Source organism: Xiphophorus maculatus, chromosome 14 (genome assembly GCF_002775205.1).
Source record: "Xiphophorus maculatus strain JP 163 A chromosome 14, X_maculatus-5.0-male, whole genome shotgun sequence".
Lineage (NCBI taxonomy): Eukaryota > Metazoa > Chordata > Actinopteri > Cyprinodontiformes > Poeciliidae > Xiphophorus > Xiphophorus maculatus.
Genome location: NC_036456.1, coordinates 13,510,312 through 13,529,276, shown reverse-complemented (window position 1 = coordinate 13,529,276; position 18,965 = coordinate 13,510,312). Strand labels below are relative to the sequence as shown.

Sequence of the window (18,965 nt, the reverse complement as noted above, 5' to 3'; positions counted from 1 at the left end):
CAACTACAGCTGCTCCAACAACAACAAAGGCACCAACCACAACAACAGTAGCTGCAACCACAACCACAGCTACTCCAACCACAACAGTTTCTCCATCCACAACAGTAGCTCCGACAACAACAATAGTAACTCCAACCACAACCACAGCTTCTCCAACCACAACCACAGCTGCTCCAACCACAACAACAGCAGCTCCAACCACAACAACAGTAGCTCAAACCACAACAACAGAGACACCAACCACAACCACAGTAGCTCCGACCACAACAACAGTAGCTCCGACTACAACAACAGCTTCTCCAACCACAACTACAGCTGCTCCAACAACAACAACAGAGGCACCAACCACAACAACAGTACCTCCGACGACAACAACAGCAACTCCAACAAACACAGCTTCTCCAACCACAACCACAGCTGCTCCAACCACAACAACAATTCCTTCAACCACAACAGCATCTCCAACCACAACCACAGCTGCTCCAACCACAACAATTCCTTCAACCACAAGAGCTGCATCAACCACAAATACAGCAGCTCCGACCACGACAACAGAAGCTCCAACCACAACTACAATAGCTGCAACCACAACCACATCTACTCCAAGGACAACAACATTTGCTCCATCCACAACAACAGTACCTCCGACGAGAACAACAGCAACTCCAACAACAAGCACAGCTTCTCCAACCACAACCACAGCTTCTCCAACCACAACAACAATTCTTTCAACCACAACAGCTGCACCAACCACAACCACAGCAGCTCCAACCACAACAACCGAAGCTCCAACCACAACTACAGTAGCTCCAACCACAACAACAGAGACACCAACCACAACCACAGCAGCTCCAACCACAACCACAGCGGCTGCAACCACAACAGTTTCTCCAACCACAAACACAGCAGCTCCAACCACATCTACAGCTGCTCCGACCACAACAGTAGCTCCGACGACAACCACAGCAGCTCCAACCACAACCACAGAAGCTCCAACCACAACTACAGTAGCTCCAACCACAACAACAGAGACACCAACCACAACCACAGCAGCTCCAACCACAACCACAGCGGCTGCAACCACAACAGTTTCTCCAACCACAACCACAGCTTCTCCAACCACAACCACAGCTGCTCCAACCACAACAACAGAAGCTCCAACCACAACTACAGTAGCTCAAACCACAACAACAGAGACACCAACCACAACCACAGCAGCTCCGACCACGACAACAGAAGCTCCAACCACAACTACAGTAGCTGCAACCACAACAACAACAGAGGCACCAACCACAACTACAATAGCTGCAACCACAACCACATCTACTCCTAGGACAACAACAGTTTCTCCATCCACAACAACAGTACCTCCGACGACAACAACAGCAACTCCAACAACAACCACAGCTTCTCCAACCACAACCACAGCTGCTCCAACCACAACAACAATTCCTTCAACCACAACAGCTGCACCAACCATAACCACAGCAGCTCCAACCACAACCACAACTGCTCAAACCACAACCACAGCTGCAGCAACAACAACAACAATTCTTTCAACCACAACAGCATCTCCAACCACAACCACAGCTGCTCCAACCACAACCACAGCTGCTCCAACCACAGAAACAATTCCTTCAACCACAACAGCATCTCCAACCACAACCACAGCTGCTCCAACCACAACAATTCCTTCAACCACAAGAGCTGCATCAACCACAAACACAGCAGCTCCGACCACAACCACAGCTGCTCCAACCACAAATACAGTAGCTCAAACCACAACAACAGAGACACCAACCACAACCACAGCAGCTCCGACCACGACAACAGAAGCTCCAACCACAACTACAGTAGCTGCAACCACAACAATAACAGAGGCACCAACCACAACTACAATAGCTGCAACCACAACCACATCTACTCCAAGGACAACAACAGTTGCTCCATCCACAACAACAGTACCTCCGACGACAACAACAGCAACTCCAACAACAACCACAGCTTCTCCAACCACAACCACAGCTTCTCCAACCACAACAACAATTCTTTCAACCACAACAGCTGCACCAACCACAACCACAGCAGCTCCAACCACAACAACCGAAGCTCCAACCACAACTACAGTAGCTCCAACCACAACAACAGAGACACCAACCACAACCACAGCAGCTCCAACCACAACCACAGCGGCTGCAACCACAACAGTTTCTCCAACCACAAACACAGCAGCTCCAACCACATCTACAGCTGCTCTGACCACAACAACAGTAGCTCCGACGACAAACACAGCGGCTCCAACCACAACCACAAGTGCTCCAACCACAACAACAATTCCTTCAACCACAACAGCTCCTCCAACCACAACCACAGCTGCTCCAACCACAACCACAGAAGCTCCAACCACAACTACAGTAGCTCCAACCACAACAACAGAGACACCAACCACAACCACAGCAGCTCCAACCACAACCACAGCGGCTGCAACCACAACAGTTTCTCCAACCACAAACACAGCAGCTCCAACGACAACCACAGCTTCTCCAACCACAACCACAGCTGCTCCAACCACAACAACAGAAGCTCCAACCACAACTACAGTAGCTCAAACCACAACAACAGAGACACCAACCACAACCACAGCAGCTCCGACCACGACAACAGAAGCTCCAACCACAACTACAATAGCTGCAACCACAACCACATCTACTCCTAGGACAACAACAGTTTCTCCATCCACAACAACAGTACCTCCGACGACAACAACAGCAACTCCAACAACAACCACAGCTTCTCCATCCACAACCACAGCTGCTCCAACCACAACAACAATTACTTCAACCACAACAGCTGCACCAACCACAACCACAGCAGCTCCAACCACAACCACAACTGCTCAAACCACAACCACAGCTGCAGCAACAACAACAACAATTCTTTCAACCACAACAGCTGGACCAACCACAACCACAGCAGCTCCAACCACAACAACCGAAGCTCCAACCACAACTACAGTAGCTCCAACCACCACAACAGTTTCTCCAACCACAAACACAGCAGCACCAACCACATCTACAGCTGCTCCGACCACAAGAACAGCAGCTCCAACCACAACAACAATTCCTTCAACCACAACAGCTCCTCCAACCACAACCACAGCTGCTCCAACCACAACAACAATTTTTTCAACCACAACAGCTGCACCAACCCCAACCACAGCAGCTCCAACCCCAACCACAGCAGCTCCAACCACAACTACAGTAGCTCCAACCACAACAACAGAGACACCAACCACAACCACAGCAGCTCCAACCACAGCGGCTGCGACCACAACAGTTTCTCCAACCACAAACACAGCAGCTCCAACGACATCTACAGCAGCTCCAACCACAACCACAGCTGCTCCAACCACAACAACAATTCTTTCAACCACAACAGCTCCTCCAACCACAACCACAGCTGCTCCAACCACAACAGCATTTGCTACGACCACAACAACAGTTGCTCCAACCAAAACAGTATCTCCGACGACAAGAACAGTTGCTCCAACCACAACAGAGACACTACCCACAACAACAGCAGCTCCAACCACAACCACAGCTGCTGCAACCACAACAGCTACTCCAACCACAACAACAGAAGCTCCAAACACAACTACCGAACTACCAATCTCAACAACAGGGACACCAACCACAACTACAGCTTCTCCGACCACAACAATGGTAGCTACGACGACAACCACAGCTTCTCCCAAAACAGCCACAGCTGCTCCAACCACAACAACAATTACTTCAACCACAACAGCTGCACCAACCACAGCAGCTAGAACGACAACCACAGCTGCTGCAACCACAACCACAGCTGCTCCAACCACAACAACAATTCCTTCAACTACAACAGCTGCACCAACCACAACCACAGCAGCTCCAACCACTACGACAGAAGCTCCAACTACAACTACAGTAGGTCCAACCACAACAACAGAGACACCAACCACAACAACAGCAGCTCCAACCACAACCACAGCGGCAGCAACCACAACAGTTTCTCCAACCACAACCACAGCTGCTCGAACAACATCATCATCTCCAACCACAACCACAGCTGCTCCAACAACAACAGAAGCTCCAACCACAACTACAGCTACTCCGACCACAACAACAGTAGCACCGACGACAACAACAGCTGCTCCAACCACAACAACAGAAGCTCCAACTGCAACTACAGTAGGTCCAACCACGACAACACAGACACCAACCACAACAACAGCAGGTCCAACCACAACCACAGCGGCACCAACCACAACAGTTTCTCCAACCACAACCACAGCAGCTCCGACCACAACAACAGTTCGTCCAATCACAACAACATTAGCTCCGACGACAACAACAGCATCTCCAACCACAACCACAGCTGCTCCACCAACAACAGAGGCACCGTTCACAACAACAGTAGCTCCGTCGACAACAACAGCAACTCCAACAACAACTACAGCTACTCCAACAACAACAGATGCACCAACCACAACTACAGTAGCTGCAACCACAACCACTGCTACTCCAACCACAACAGTTGCTCCATCCACAACAACAGTAGCTCCGACGACAACCACTGCACCAACCACAACCACAGCTGCTCCAACCACAACAACAATTCCTTCAACCACAACAGCTGCACCAACCACAACCACAGCAGCTCCAACCACAATGACAGAAGCTCCAACTACAACTACAGTAGTTCCAACCACAACAACAGAGACACCAACCACAACAACAGAATCTCCAACCACAACTACAGCAACTCCAACCACAACAAAAGAAACTCAAACCACAACCACAGCTGCTGCAACCACAACAACAGCTTCTCCAAACACAACTACAGTACCTGCAACCACAACAACCGCTGCTCTGACTACAACAACAGTTGCTCCAACCACAACAACAGTAGCTCCGACAACAACAGCAACTCCAACCACAACCACAGAAGCTACAACTACAGTACCTCCAACCACAACAACACAGACACCAACTACAACAACAGAGGCTCCAACCACAACTACAGTACTTCCAACCACAACAACAGAGACACCAACCACAACTACAGCTGCTCCGACCACAACCTCAGCGGCTCCAACCACAACCACAACTTCTCCAACCACAACACCTGCACCAACCACGACAACACCTGCTCCAACAACAACTGCATCTACAACAATTTCTACAACAGCAGCAACTACCGTTAGCACAACTGAGATGAGAGTTGTCCGCCGGATGAACTTTAGGTCTCCTAGTGATACCTTTACCAACAATCTTGAAATCAATTCTTCAGATTCTTTCAGCCAACGATCCCAACTTTTGTGGAATCGAGTAAGTTTTATTCTCTTGATATCCTAATTTTTTCTATGTTTTTTTTTTTTAAATCAGATAAAATTATACTGTCTTACAATGGCATAGCAGTAGTCCTTGTATTATTATCTTGTAGCAATAAAATCCTGCTTTAGAATCCAGACAGGAAACAGAACCCTATTTTATCAAGAATAAAGAAAATATACACAATTGTTAGATGGATTAAAACATTATTTAAAGATGAGGGAAATTTAGAAGTGAATATTATTGCCAAAAAAAATTGTAATAAGAAAATACAATGATCTTTTACCACTCAAATATTTTAAGTGATTGTATTAATTACATACCTTCTCAATGTTTTGAAGTAAGATGAGTCATGATAATGTATTTTTTGATAATGTATCCTGTAAAACTAGTGTATTTATGTTTTTACTACTTTAAAATTCTGAGTTATAATATTGTAAAACAGAGAGCAAGTAATTGATTTCACATCATTTCTTTGCAGCTTCATCCCCTCTACAAACAAGCATTTAGGTCATTCTTGGGAATGATTATTATCTCATTCAGGTACTGAAATAGAAAAAAAAACACATTTTCGTCTTCTAAATGAGCCTTTTGTATGAATGAGTTTTTGTTTTTCTGTATTTGCAGAAGAGGATCAGTTATCAACACGCTGGACCTCGAATTTCAAGCAACAGATGTTCCTAGTAATCAAGCAATCGAAAATGTTTTAATCAATGAGGCACCAAAAATAACTGAATTCTCAGTGGAAGCATCATCGGTTATTGTTGGAGACTTAGGTAAGCAAAGTAAAAAACATCCATAAAAAAATGTAATTCTGTACATTACCAAACCTACTGAAATTTTGAGTGATGCAATACTGCTATACTAATGCTCGTATCAAACTACAACCACAGTTACTTTAACAACAACAACAGCTGCACCAACAACAACCACAACTTCTCCGACCACGACAGAGGCACCAAGCACAACAACAGTAGCTCCGACAACAACAGCAACTCCAACAACCACAGCTGCTCCAACAACAACAGAATCTCCAACCACATCCACAGCTGCTCCAACCACAACAACAGAAGCTCCAACCACAACAAAAGTAGCTCCGACAACAACAACAGCAACTCCGACAACAAGCACAGCTGCTCCAACCACAACAAATCCTTCAACCACAACAGCTGCACCAACCACAACCACAGCAACTCCAACCACAACCACAGATGCTCCAACCACAACAACAGAGACACCGACTACTACAACAGCGGCTTCAACCACAACCACAGCTTCTCCGACCACAACAACAGAGACACCGACCATAACAACAGTAGCTCCGACAACAACAGCAACTCCGACAACAACCATAGCAACTCCATCTACTACCACAGCTGCTCCAACCACAACAACAATTCCTTCAACCACAACATCTGCACTGACCACAACCACAGCAGCTCCAACCACAACAACATTAGCTCAGACAACAACAACAGCAAGTCCAACCACAACCACAGCTGCTCCGACCACAACAACAATTCCTTCAACCAAAACAGCTGCACCAACCACAACCACAGCTGCACCAACCACATCCACAGCTGCTCCAACCACAACAACAGAAGCTCCAACCACAACAACAGTAGCTCCGACAACAACAACAGCAACTCCGACAACAACCACAGCAACTCCATCTACTACCACATCTGCTCCAACCACAACAACAATTCCTTCAACCACAACAGCTGCACCAACCACAACCACAGCTGCACCAACCACATCCACAGCTGCTCCAACAACGACAGCTGCTCCGTCCAAAACAACAGCAACTCCATCCACTAGCACATCTGCACTGACCACAACCACAGCAGCTCCAACCACAACCACAGTGGCTCCAACCACAACGACAGAAGCTCCAACCACAACAACAGAGACACCGACCACAACCACAGCAACTCAATCCACTACCACAGCTGCTCCAACAAAAACCACAGCTGCTCCAACCACAACAATTCCTTCAACCACAACAGCTGCAACAACCACAACCACAGCAACTCCAACCACAACCACAGCGACTCCAACCACAATTCCTTCAACCACAACAGCTGCACCAACCACAACCACAGCAGCTCCAACCACAACAACAATTCTGTCAACCACAACAGCTGCACCAACCACAACAACAGTAGCTCCGACAACAACCACAGCAACTCCATCCACTAGCACAGCTGCTCCAACAACAACCACAGCTGCTCCAACCACAACAACAATTCTGTCAACCACAACAGCTGCACCAACCACATCCACAGCAGCTCCAACAACAACCACAGAAACTTCATCCACTACCACAGCTGCTCCAACAACAACCACAGTTGCTCCAACCACAACAACAATTCTGTCAACAACAACAGCTGCACCAACCACAACAACAGTAGCTCCGACAACAACCACAGCATCTCCATCCACTAGCACAGCTGCTCCAACAACAACCACAGCTGCTCCAACCACAACAATTCCTTCAACCACAACAGCTGCACCAACCACAACCACAGCAACTCCAACCACAACCACAGTTGCTCCAACCACAACAACAGAGACACCGACTACAACAACAGCGGCTCCAACCACAATCACAGCATCTCCAACCACAACAACAGAGACACCGACCACAACATCATTAGCTCCGACAACAACAACAGCAACTCCAACCACAACCACAGCTTCTCCAACAACAACCACAGCGGCTCCAACCACAATTCCTTCAACCACAACAGCTGCACCAACCACAACCACAGCAGCTCCAACCACAACAACAATTCTGTCAACCACAACAGCTGCACCAACCACAACAACAGTAGCTCCGACAACAACCACAGCAACTCCATCCACTAGCACAGCTGCTCCAACAACAACCACAGCTGCTCCAACCACAACAACAATTCTGTCAACCACAACAGCTGCACCAACCACATCCACAGCAGCTCCAACAACAACCACAGAAACTTCATCCACTACCACAGCTGCTCCAACAACAACCACAGCTGCTCCAACCACAACAACAATTCTGTCAACAACAACAGCTGCACCAACCACAACAACAGTAGCTCCGACAACAACCACAGCATCTCCATCCACTAGCACAGCTGCTCCAACAACAACCACAGCTGCTCCAACCACAACAATTCCTTCAACCACAACAGCTGCACCAACCACAACCACAGCAACTCCAACCACAACCACAGTTGCTCCAACCACAACAACAGAGACACCGACTACAACAACAGCGGCTCCAACCACAATCACAGCTTCTCCAACCACAACAACAGAGACACCGACCACAACATCATTAGCTCCGACAACAACAACAGCAACTCCAACCACAACCACAGCTTCTCCAACAACAACCACAGCTTCTCCAACCACAACCACAGCTGCTCCAACCACAACAACACTTCCTTCAACCACAACAGCTGCACAAACCACAACAACAGTGGCTCCAACCACAATAACAGAAACTCCAACCACAACAACAGAGACACCGACCACAACAACAGTAGCTCCGACAACAACAACAGCAACTCCGACAACAACCACAGCAACTCAATCCACTACCACAGCTGCTCCAACAACAACCACAGCTGCTCCAACCACAACCACAGCGGATCCAACCACAATTCCTTCAACCACAACAGCTGCACCAACCACAACTACAGCAACTCCAACCACAACCACAGCTGCTCCAACCGCAACAACAATTCCGTCAACCACAACAGCTGCACCAACAACAACGACGGCTGCTACGACCACAACAACAGTAGCTCCGACTACAACCACAGCAACTCCATCTCCATCCACTACCACAGCTGCACCAACCACAACCACAGCAGCTCCAATCAAAACCACAGCTGCTCCAACCACAACAACAGAGACACCAACCACAACCACAGTTGCTCCAGCCACAACAACAGAGACACCGACCACAACAACAGCAGCTCCGACAACAACAACAGCAACTCCAACCACAACCACAGCTGCTCCAACAACAACCACAGCTTCTCCATCCACAACCACAGAGACACCAACCACAACTACAGCTGCTCCGACCACAACAACAGTAGGTCCGACAACAACAACAGCAACTAAAACCACAACCACAGCTGCTCCAACAACAACCACAGCTTCTCCAACCACAACCACAGCTGCTCCAACCACAACAACAATTCCTTCAACCACAGCAGCTGCACCAACCACATCCACAGCAGCTCCAACAACGACAGCTGCTCCGTCCACAACAACAGTAGCTCCGACAACAACCACAGCAACACCATCCACTAGCACAGCTGCTCCAACAACAACCACAGCTGCTCCAACCACAACAATTCCTTCAACCACAACAGCTGCACCAACCACAACCACAACAACTCCAACCACAACCACAGTTGCTCCAACCACAACAACAGAGTTACCGACTACAACAACAGCGGCTCCAACCACAACCAAAACTTCTCCCACCACAACAGAGGCACCAAGCACAACAACAGTAGCTCCGACGACAACAGCAACTCCAACAACCACAGGTGCTCCAACAACAACAAAATCTCCAACCACATCCACAGCTGCTTCAACCACAACAACAGACGCTCCAACCACAACAACAGTAGCTCCGACAACAACAACAGCAACTCCGACAACAACCACAGCAACTCCATCCACTACCACCGCTGCTCCAACAACAACCACAGCTGCTCCAACCACAACAATTCCTTCAACCACAACAGCTGCACCAACCACAACCACAGCTGCTCCAACCACAACAACAATTCTGTCAACAACATCAGCTGCACCAACCACATCCACAGCAGCTCCAACAACAACCACAGCAACTTCATCCACTACCACAGCTGATCCAACAACAAGCACAGATGCTCCAACCACAACAACAATTCTGCCAACCACAACAGCTGCACCACCCACATCCACAGCAGCTCCAACAACGACAGCTGCTCCGACCACAACAACTGTAGCTCCAACAAAAACCACAGCAACTCCAACCACAACCACAGCAACTCCAACCACAACCACAGTTGCTCCAACCACAACAACAGAGACACCGACTACAACAACAGCGGCTCCAACCACAACCACAACTTCTCCGACCACAACAGAGGCACCAAGCACAACAACAGTAGCTCCGACGACAACAGCAACTCCAACAACCACAGAATCTCCAACCACATCCACAGCTGCTTCAACCACAACAACAGAACCTCCAAGCACAACAACAGTAGCTCGGACAACAACAACAGCAACTCCAACAACAACCACAGCAACTCCATCCACTACCATAGCTGCTCCAACAACAACAATTCCGTCAACCACAACAGCTGCACCAACCACAACAACAATTCTGTCAACCACAACAACAATTCTGTCAACCACATCAGCTGCACCAACCACATCCACAGCAGCTCCAACAACGACAGCTGCTCCGACCACAACAACAGTAGCTCCGACAACAACCACAGCAACTTCATCCACTACCACAGCTGCTCCAACAACAACCACAGATGCTCCAACCACAACAACAATTCTGTCAACCACAACAGCTGCACCAACCACATCCACAGCAGCTCCAACAACGACAGCTGCTCCGACCACAACAACAGTAGCTCCGACAACAACCACAGCAACTCCATCCACTAGCACAGCTGCTCCAACAACAACCACAGCTGCTCCAACCACAACAATTCCGTCAACCACAACAGCTGCACCAACCACAACCACAGCAACTCAAACCACAACCACAGTTGCTCCAACCACAACAACAGAGACACCGACTACAACAACAGCGGCTCCAACCACAACCACAACTTCTCCGACCACAACAGAGGCACCAAGCACAACAGTAGCTCCGACGACAACAGCAACTCCAACAACCACAGGTGCTCCAACAACAACAGAATCTCGAACCACATCCACAGCTGCTTCAACCACAACAACAGAAGCTCCAACCACAACAACAGTAGATCCGACAACAACAACAGCAACTCCGACAACAACCACAGCTGCTCCAACCACAACAATTCCTTCAACCACAACAGCTGCACCAACCACAACCAAAGCAACTCCAACCACAACAACAGACACACCGACCACAACAAAATTAGCTCCGACAACAACAACAGCAACTCCAACCACAACAACAGCGGCTCCAACCACAACCACAGCTTCTCCAACCACAACAACAGACACACCGACAACAACAACATTAGCTCCGACAACAACAACAGCAACTCCAACCACAACCACAGCTGCTCCAACAACAACCACAGCTTCTCCAACCACAACCACAGAGACACCAACCACAACTACAGCTGCTCCGACCACAACAACAGTGGCTCCGACAACAACAACAGCAACTAAAACCACAACCACAGCTGCTCCAACAACAACCACAGCTGCTCCAACCACAACAACAATTCTTTCAACCACAACAGCTGCACCAACCACAACCACAGCAGCTCCAACCACAACCACAGTGGTTCCAACTACAACAACAGAAGCTCCAACTACAACAACAGAGACACCAACCACAACAACAGTAGCTCCGACAACAAAAACAGCAACTCCGACAACAACCACAGCAACTCAATCCACTACCACAGCTGCTCCAACAACAACCACAGCTTCTCCAACCACAACCACAGCAACTCCAACCACAACCACAGCTGCTCCAACCACAACAATTCCTTCAACCACAACAGCTGCTCCAACCACAACCACAGCAACTCCAACCACAACCACAGCGGCTCAAACCACAATTCCTTCAACCACAACAGCTGCACCAACCGCAACCTCAGCAGCTCCAACCACAACCACAGCTGCTCCAACCACAACAATTCCGTCAACCACAACAGCTGCACCAACCACAACAACAATTCTGTCAACCACAACAACAATTCTGTCAACCACATCAGCTGCACCAACCACATCCACAGCATCTCCAACAACAACCACAGCAACTTCATCCACTACCACAGCTGCTCCAACAACAACCACAGATGCTCCAACCACAACAACAATTCTGTCAACCACAACAGCTGCACCAACCACATCCACAGCAGCTCCAACAACGGCAGCTGCTCCGACCACAACAACAGTAGCTCCGACAACAACCACAGCAACTCCATCCACTAGCACAGCTGCTCCAACAACAACCACAGCTGCTCCAACCACAACAATTCCGTCAACCACAACAGCTGCACCAACCACAACCACAGCAACTCAAACCACAACCACAGTTGCTCCAACCACAACAACAGAGACACCGACTACAACAACAGCGGCTCCAACCACAACCACAACTTCTCCGACCACAACAGAGGCACCAAGCACAACAGTAGCTCCGACGACAACAGCAACTCCAACAACCACAGGTGCTCCAACAACAACAGAATCTCGAACCACATCCACAGCTGCTTCAACCACAACAACAGAAGCTCCAACCACAACAACAGTAGATCCAACAACAACAACAGCAACTCCGACAACAACCACAGCTGCTCCAACCACAACAATTCCTTCAACCACAACAGCGGCTCCAACCACAACCACAGCTTCTCCAACCACAACAACAGACACACCGACAACAACAACATTAGCTCCGACAACAACAACAGCAACTCCACCCACAACCACAGCTGCTCCAACAACAACCACAGCTTCTCCAACCACAACCACAGAGACACCAACCACAACTACAGCTGCTCCGACCACAACAACAGTGGCTCCGACAACAACAACAGCAACTAAAACCACAACCACAGCTGCTCCAACAACAACCACAGCTTCTCCAACCACAACCACAGCTGCTCCAACCACAACAACAATTCTTTCAACCACAACAGCTGCACCAACCACAACCACAGCAGCTCCAACCACAACCACAGTGGTTCCAACTACAACAACAGATGCTCCAACTACAACAACAGAGACACCAACCACAACAACAGTAGCTCCGACAACAAAAACAGCAACTCCGACAACAACCACAGCAACTCAATCCACTACCACAGCTGCTCCAACAACAACCACAGCTTCTCCAACCACAACCACAGCAACTCCAACCACAACCACAGCTGCTCCAACCACAACAATTCCTTCAACCACAACAGCTGCTCCAACCACAACCACAGCAACTCCAACCACAACCACAGCGGCTCCAACCACAATTCCTTCAACCACAACAGCTGCACCAACCACAACCTCAGCAGCTCCAACCACAACCACAGCTGCTCCAACCACAACAATTCCTTCAACCACAACAGCTGCTCCAACCACAACCACAGCAACTCCAACCACAACCACAGCGGCTCCAACCACAATTCCTTCAACCACAACAGCTGCACCAACCACAACCTCAGCAGCTCCAACCACAACCACAGCGGCTCCAACCACAATTCCTTCAACCACAACAGCTGCACCAACCACAACCTCAGCAGCTCCAACCACAACCACAGCTGCTCCAACCACAACGACAGAAGCTCCAACAACAACAACAGCATATCCAACCACAACCACAGAGACACCAACCACAACTACAGCTGCTCCGACCACATCAACAGTAGCTCCAATCACAACCACAGCAGCTTCAACAACAACGACAGCTGCTCCGATCTCAACTACACTAGTTCCAACCACAACAACAGAGACACCAAAGACAACTACAGTTGCACCAACCACAGCTACAGTAGCTGCAACCACAACCACAGTTACTTCAACCACATTTACAGTAGCTCCAACCACAACAACAGTTGGTCCAACCACAACCCCAGCTGCTGAAACCACAACAGCTGCTCCAACCACAACACCAGAGACACCAACCACAACTACATCTGCTCTGACCACAACACCATTTGCTCCAACCACAACAACTGTAGCTCCAATGACAACCACAGCTGTTCAAACAACAATAGCATCTCCGACCACAACAACAGAGGCACCAACCACAACGACAGCAGCTCCAACCACAACAACAGTTGCTCCAACCACAACCACAGTTACTTCAACCACATTTACAGTAGCTCCAACCACAACAACAGTTGGTCCAACCACAACCACAGCTGCTCCAACAACAACCACAGCTTCTCCAACCACAACATCAGTTCCTTCAAACACAACAACTGCACCAACCACAACCACAGCAGCTCCAACCACAACCACAACTGCTCCAACCACAACAACAGAAGCTCCAACGACAACAACAGAGACACTAACCACAACAACAGCAGCTCCAACCACAACCCCAGCTGCTGAAACCACAACAGCTTCTCCAACCACAACAACTGAAGCTCCAACCACAACTACACTAGCTCCAACCACAACACCAGAGACACCAACCACAACTACATCTGCTCTGACCACAACACCATTTGCTCCAACCACAACAACTGTAGCTCCAACGACAACCACAGCTGTTCAAACAACAATAGCATCTCCGACCACAACAACAGAGGCACCAACCACAACGACAGCAGCTCCAACCACAACAACAGTTGATCCAACCACAACCACAGTTACTTCAACCACAACAACAGAGGCACCAACCACAACGACAGCAGCCCCAACCACAACTACAGCTGCTCCAACCACAACATCAGTTCCTTCAAACACAACAACTGCACCAACCACAACCACAGCAGCTCCAACCACAACCACAACTGCTCCAACCACAACTACAGAAGCTCCAACCACAACAACAGAGACACCAACCACAACTACAGCTGCTCCGACCACAACAACAGCTGCTCCAACCACAACAACAGAGGCACAAACCACAACGACAGCAGCTCCAACCACAACAACAGAAGCTCCAACCACAACTACACTAGCTCCAACCACAACAACAGAGACACCAACCACAGCTACAGCTGCTCCGACCACAACAACAGTTGCTCCAACCAGAACAACTGCAGCTCCACCCACAACAACAGCTGCTGCAACCACAACAACTGCAGCTGCAACCACAACAACAGAGGCACCAACCACAACTACAGTAGCTGCAACCACAACATCAGACACTCCAACAACAGCTGCCCCAATCACCACCATAACTGCTACATCCACATCCACATCCGTTGCACCAACAATAACAAGCTCTACTCCAAGCATCCCAATTACAGCTCGCTCAAACATAACTACAAATCTGCAAACCACAGCAGCTCCACCCACAACTACGATTGCCCAATCCACTGGAATTATTGCAACAGCCACTACCAAAACTTCTCCAGCTATATCCATATCAACTTCATCCACATCCTCAATTTTTCCTTCAACAATATCAGCTTCATCAGTAATAACAGCTGCTACAGTTACAAGTCAAACTTCTGTTACAGAGACCACAGTGTCTCCTAACACATTCACAGCTGCCCCAAATATAACCACAAATGCCCCGATCAGAACCACAAGTGGTTCAACCAACACTTCTTCTGCTCCAGCAGCAACTACACCTGCTCTAATTACTTCCACAGTTCTTCCTTTAACAGCCACACCTTCCCTGACCGCAACAATTCCATCAAACACGACAGTTTCATCTCCCACCACAGCTCCTTCGACACTATCAGCTAAGCCAACCTTAATGTCATCTACTCATAACCAAACCACTGCTTATCAAACAATTCCGGCTACTAATGCAACTACTACAAATGGACCTCCTGCTCCAGTTTTTTATGTTGGAGTGGTTGTTTACGAACCATTTGATGAAGATCTCAAAGATTATAACACCCAAAAATTTGAGGATCTCGCAAAGAGGATTGTAGCAGTAGTAAGTGCCATAAAAAAATATATCATTATGGTCATATTGTCAGACATTCAATTGAAATATTAAAATATTCAGTTATACAATATTCTTATCATTGTACTTAATCTTTTGTCCTACAGTATGACATGCTCTACAGAAAAGCTTTTGGAGCCCTCTTCGTCCGTAGTTATGTCATTTCATTTAGGTAAGCTTAATTTTTATTTTATTTTTTTTAAATAACAAAATGAATATATGTTTTCCTAAACTTGTTTATATTTTGTGTTTATATTGCAGAGTTTCTGTAACATCCCGAATTCGAATGAATGTCACAGAAGTTGAGGTTGGGGTGGAGTTTAACCAAACCACGCCACTTGCGGAACTCCCAAGGAACGAAGAAGTACAAAAAACGTTATCAGATGCTATAGATTCGTCCTATAACCACACTATCATGGATGTTCCATTTTCACCTGGTTCTGTCCAAATAATACGTAAGTAAATCGTGGTCTAACACTACACAGAAACAGAGCAATGTAAATTTTTATTTAAGCAGCATTGTCTTTTTTCTTTTCTTTTTCTGGCAGGCACACCTTTGCCAACCACACCGCCCACTACAAATTCTACAGATACTACCATCTCTCCAAACTCAACTGCAACTACTGCAGTTAATCCAACAACCAACACCACAACTCCATCTACTGCAGTTAATCCAACAACCAACACCACAACTCCATCTACTGCAGTTAATCCAACAACCAACACCACAACTCCATCTACTACAGTTAAACCAACAACCAAAACAACTCCAACTGTGGAGGCAACAGTCACAAGGAAAGTGACTTTTAGGTCTCTGGGCGAGACCTTCACCACTGATTTGCTGAACCCATCATCTGCCGCATTTAAAAATCGAGCTGCACTTTTAAAGTCAAATGTAAGTCTTATTTCAGCTTATAGTAAAATATTTGTAAAAGAGCTTTAATAAACAACACTTTCAAGTTGATATTTGCTGTGAGACAGAACCATAAAGCTGTCTAAATTATTTTGTATTCAGAAAATGAAAATTGAATAAAAGAAACTATGTTCTATACCACAGGAGGGCAAGGGTTGTTAGAAAAAAAATCTACACCTTGGCCTGTATGGTGTAGATTTATTCCCTGATTTAAAATTAGAATATACTTTCCGGATCCTGAAAGGGAAGTTGTTTATTTGTTAACAAGCTACTCCCATCTAAAGTGTCAAATACTGGTAAATATAAATATAACCATACGTGATATAAAAATTAAAAATACATGCATAAGTGTGAAATTATGAGTAATTTAAAAGAAAAAAAGAAACAAAAACAAATATGTATGCTTGTATGGATATATCTGAATCTATAAATAAGTCCAGGGTAAATATAATCTTTGTTATATAGTCTGATGGCACTTTTAAATTATCAAATTATGATTCAAATTGTTTAGTTATACAATTAACCTTTAACCAACTTCTGTAGAACCTTGTCAGTTAATTATTTATTTAAATCAGGTGGGTTTAAGAAACACACTTTGTAACATGCAGGACAAAAATTGGTTAAAACAATGTTTCTTCACTTAATGAATTCACATTTTCCTTTAGCAAAATTTAGTAATATCTAATATCACTGAAATACAACACATACACAAAAGGTTTATCATGATTTTTTTTTGCCTAAACTAACATAGGAAAAATGTATATTTGATGTAATTTCAGGATTTGGATGAGTGAGATATAAAAAAAATTACAACTTTAATTTACAGAACAATATTTTCTTTGTCTTCCTGCAGCTTGAACCTCTCTTCCAGCGAACGTTTTCTACTTTACGCGACTTCACTGTAATTTCATTCAGGTATGATTTGCAGACAATTTTAAACATTGTTAAATATAAATTTGGACAAATTAACTGATATTTTTTTTTCAATTTTTAGCAACGGATCAATTATCAACAACATGGACCTTAAATTTTCAGCAGCGTTTGTACCTAGCAACATTCAAATTTCAGAGGTTTTGCTGAAAGCAGCTTTGATCGTCACAGACTTCAACATCGAAACTGCTTCTATTCTTGTGGATGACATACGTAAGCTAAATTACATTCAAATAAAAATAAGTTAGCATTGCAATGATACAAAATCTGGTATATAACAGAGGAGGGTTTTTTTTCAAATAAGGTCATGCGTCTTCTTTTTCTCACTTGCAGAGGTATCAAGTGGAGTAAGCCACAACATCAGCCTCATCACTGCACTCAGCTTGGTCTTGTTGTCATGGCTTCTTTCAAACCAGCAATAACGTCTCTGCTGGTTTCCAGAGGAAGATGTGCTGGAAAATGTCAATTCTTACTGGTGTGAAGAAGGACATTCTAAAAATTTACTCATGACACTTTAAAACTTTAAAAACATTTATTGAAACTTGATACTGTATAACAGTGAATATGTTTATTTGAATTGTCAGGCTCTTTAAGTTTGTTCATATCAGTTCTTTCTTATTTATTTATGTAAATTTAATTATTATGGTAAAGTAATATAATTTATAATCTGTGAAAGGTAACATGAAGGTAATTAAGGATTATTTAGGTCAGAGACTGTTTATGTAATCCTTAAGATTTCTCTCTCAATGAATATTGTAAGACTGTCTGATCAATGTTCTGTATGATTGTCTAGTTTTTCTTTTTCTTTTACTTGTATTTATCACAAAAATATTCTGTATTCAGTATTCTGAAAGTATTTTTGCTTATTTTTTCCTGTATAGATATCAATATAATAAAGATAAATTATAAGATACAGCGTTGGTCCTAGACTAAATTTATCAGA

General features: G+C 46.2%; 3 protein-coding genes and 1 long non-coding RNA gene across 5 annotated transcripts; all 4 read left to right on the top strand.

Moving 5' to 3' along the window:
* Nucleotides 1–992: 992 nt before the first annotated feature.
* On the top strand, nucleotides 993–5,111 carry LOC111611076 (mucin-2-like; the record flags this gene model as incomplete). The annotated part of the gene is made up of 5 exons (XM_023346702.1): nucleotides 993–1,301; nucleotides 2,226–2,600; nucleotides 2,717–2,747; nucleotides 4,141–4,579; nucleotides 4,895–5,111. Coding segments are annotated over 5 exons (1,371 nt in total), but the record flags the coding sequence as incomplete, so codon positions are not given.
* Nucleotides 5,112–5,140: 29 nt separating this feature from the next.
* On the top strand, nucleotides 5,141–6,402 carry LOC111611248. The gene is made up of 4 exons (XR_002753954.1): nucleotides 5,141–5,366; nucleotides 5,851–5,912; nucleotides 5,997–6,145; nucleotides 6,263–6,402. It is a non-coding gene; the product is annotated as an uncharacterized LOC111611248 (long non-coding RNA).
* A 5,070-nt stretch (nucleotides 6,403–11,472) lies between these two features.
* LOC111611075 (mucin-2-like) lies at nucleotides 11,473–15,156 on the top strand (the record flags this gene model as incomplete). Its single annotated transcript, XM_023346701.1, has 2 exons — nucleotides 11,473–12,015; nucleotides 13,885–15,156. Coding segments are annotated over 2 exons (1,815 nt in total), but the record flags the coding sequence as incomplete, so codon positions are not given.
* Nucleotides 15,157–15,344: 188 nt separating this feature from the next.
* On the top strand, nucleotides 15,345–18,893 carry LOC111610880 (uncharacterized protein PB18E9.04c-like). Of its 2 annotated transcripts, XM_023345934.1 has the most exons (8): nucleotides 15,345–16,170; nucleotides 16,287–16,351; nucleotides 16,441–16,634; nucleotides 16,728–16,808; nucleotides 16,848–17,074; nucleotides 17,946–18,007; nucleotides 18,087–18,235; nucleotides 18,356–18,893. In XM_023345934.1, the coding sequence occupies exons 1-8, from the start codon at nucleotides 15,985–15,987 to the stop codon at nucleotides 18,442–18,444; spliced, it is 1,053 nt and encodes a 350-aa protein (XP_023201702.1). In that variant the 5' UTR covers nucleotides 15,345–15,984; the 3' UTR covers nucleotides 18,445–18,893. The 2 variants fall into 2 exon arrangements, with proteins under 2 accessions (XP_023201702.1, XP_023201701.1); XM_023345933.1 differs by having other exon boundaries at nucleotides 16,728–17,074; nucleotides 18,356–18,892.
* Nucleotides 18,894–18,965: the final 72 nt, after the last annotated feature.

Bases quoted from the DNA above. Each gene is read 5' to 3' on its own strand.
- LOC111610880 (XM_023345933.1), top strand. From the start codon at position 15,985: ATGTCATCTACTCATAACCAAACCACTGCTTATCAAACAATTCCGGCT. The intron at 16,171-16,286 runs GTAAGTGCCATA...TTTGTCCTACAG, and splicing joins CAAAGAGGATTGTAGCAGTA to TATGACATGCTCTACAGAAA. The intron at 18,236-18,355 runs GTAAGCTAAATT...TCTCACTTGCAG, and splicing joins TATTCTTGTGGATGACATAC to AGGTATCAAGTGGAGTAAGC.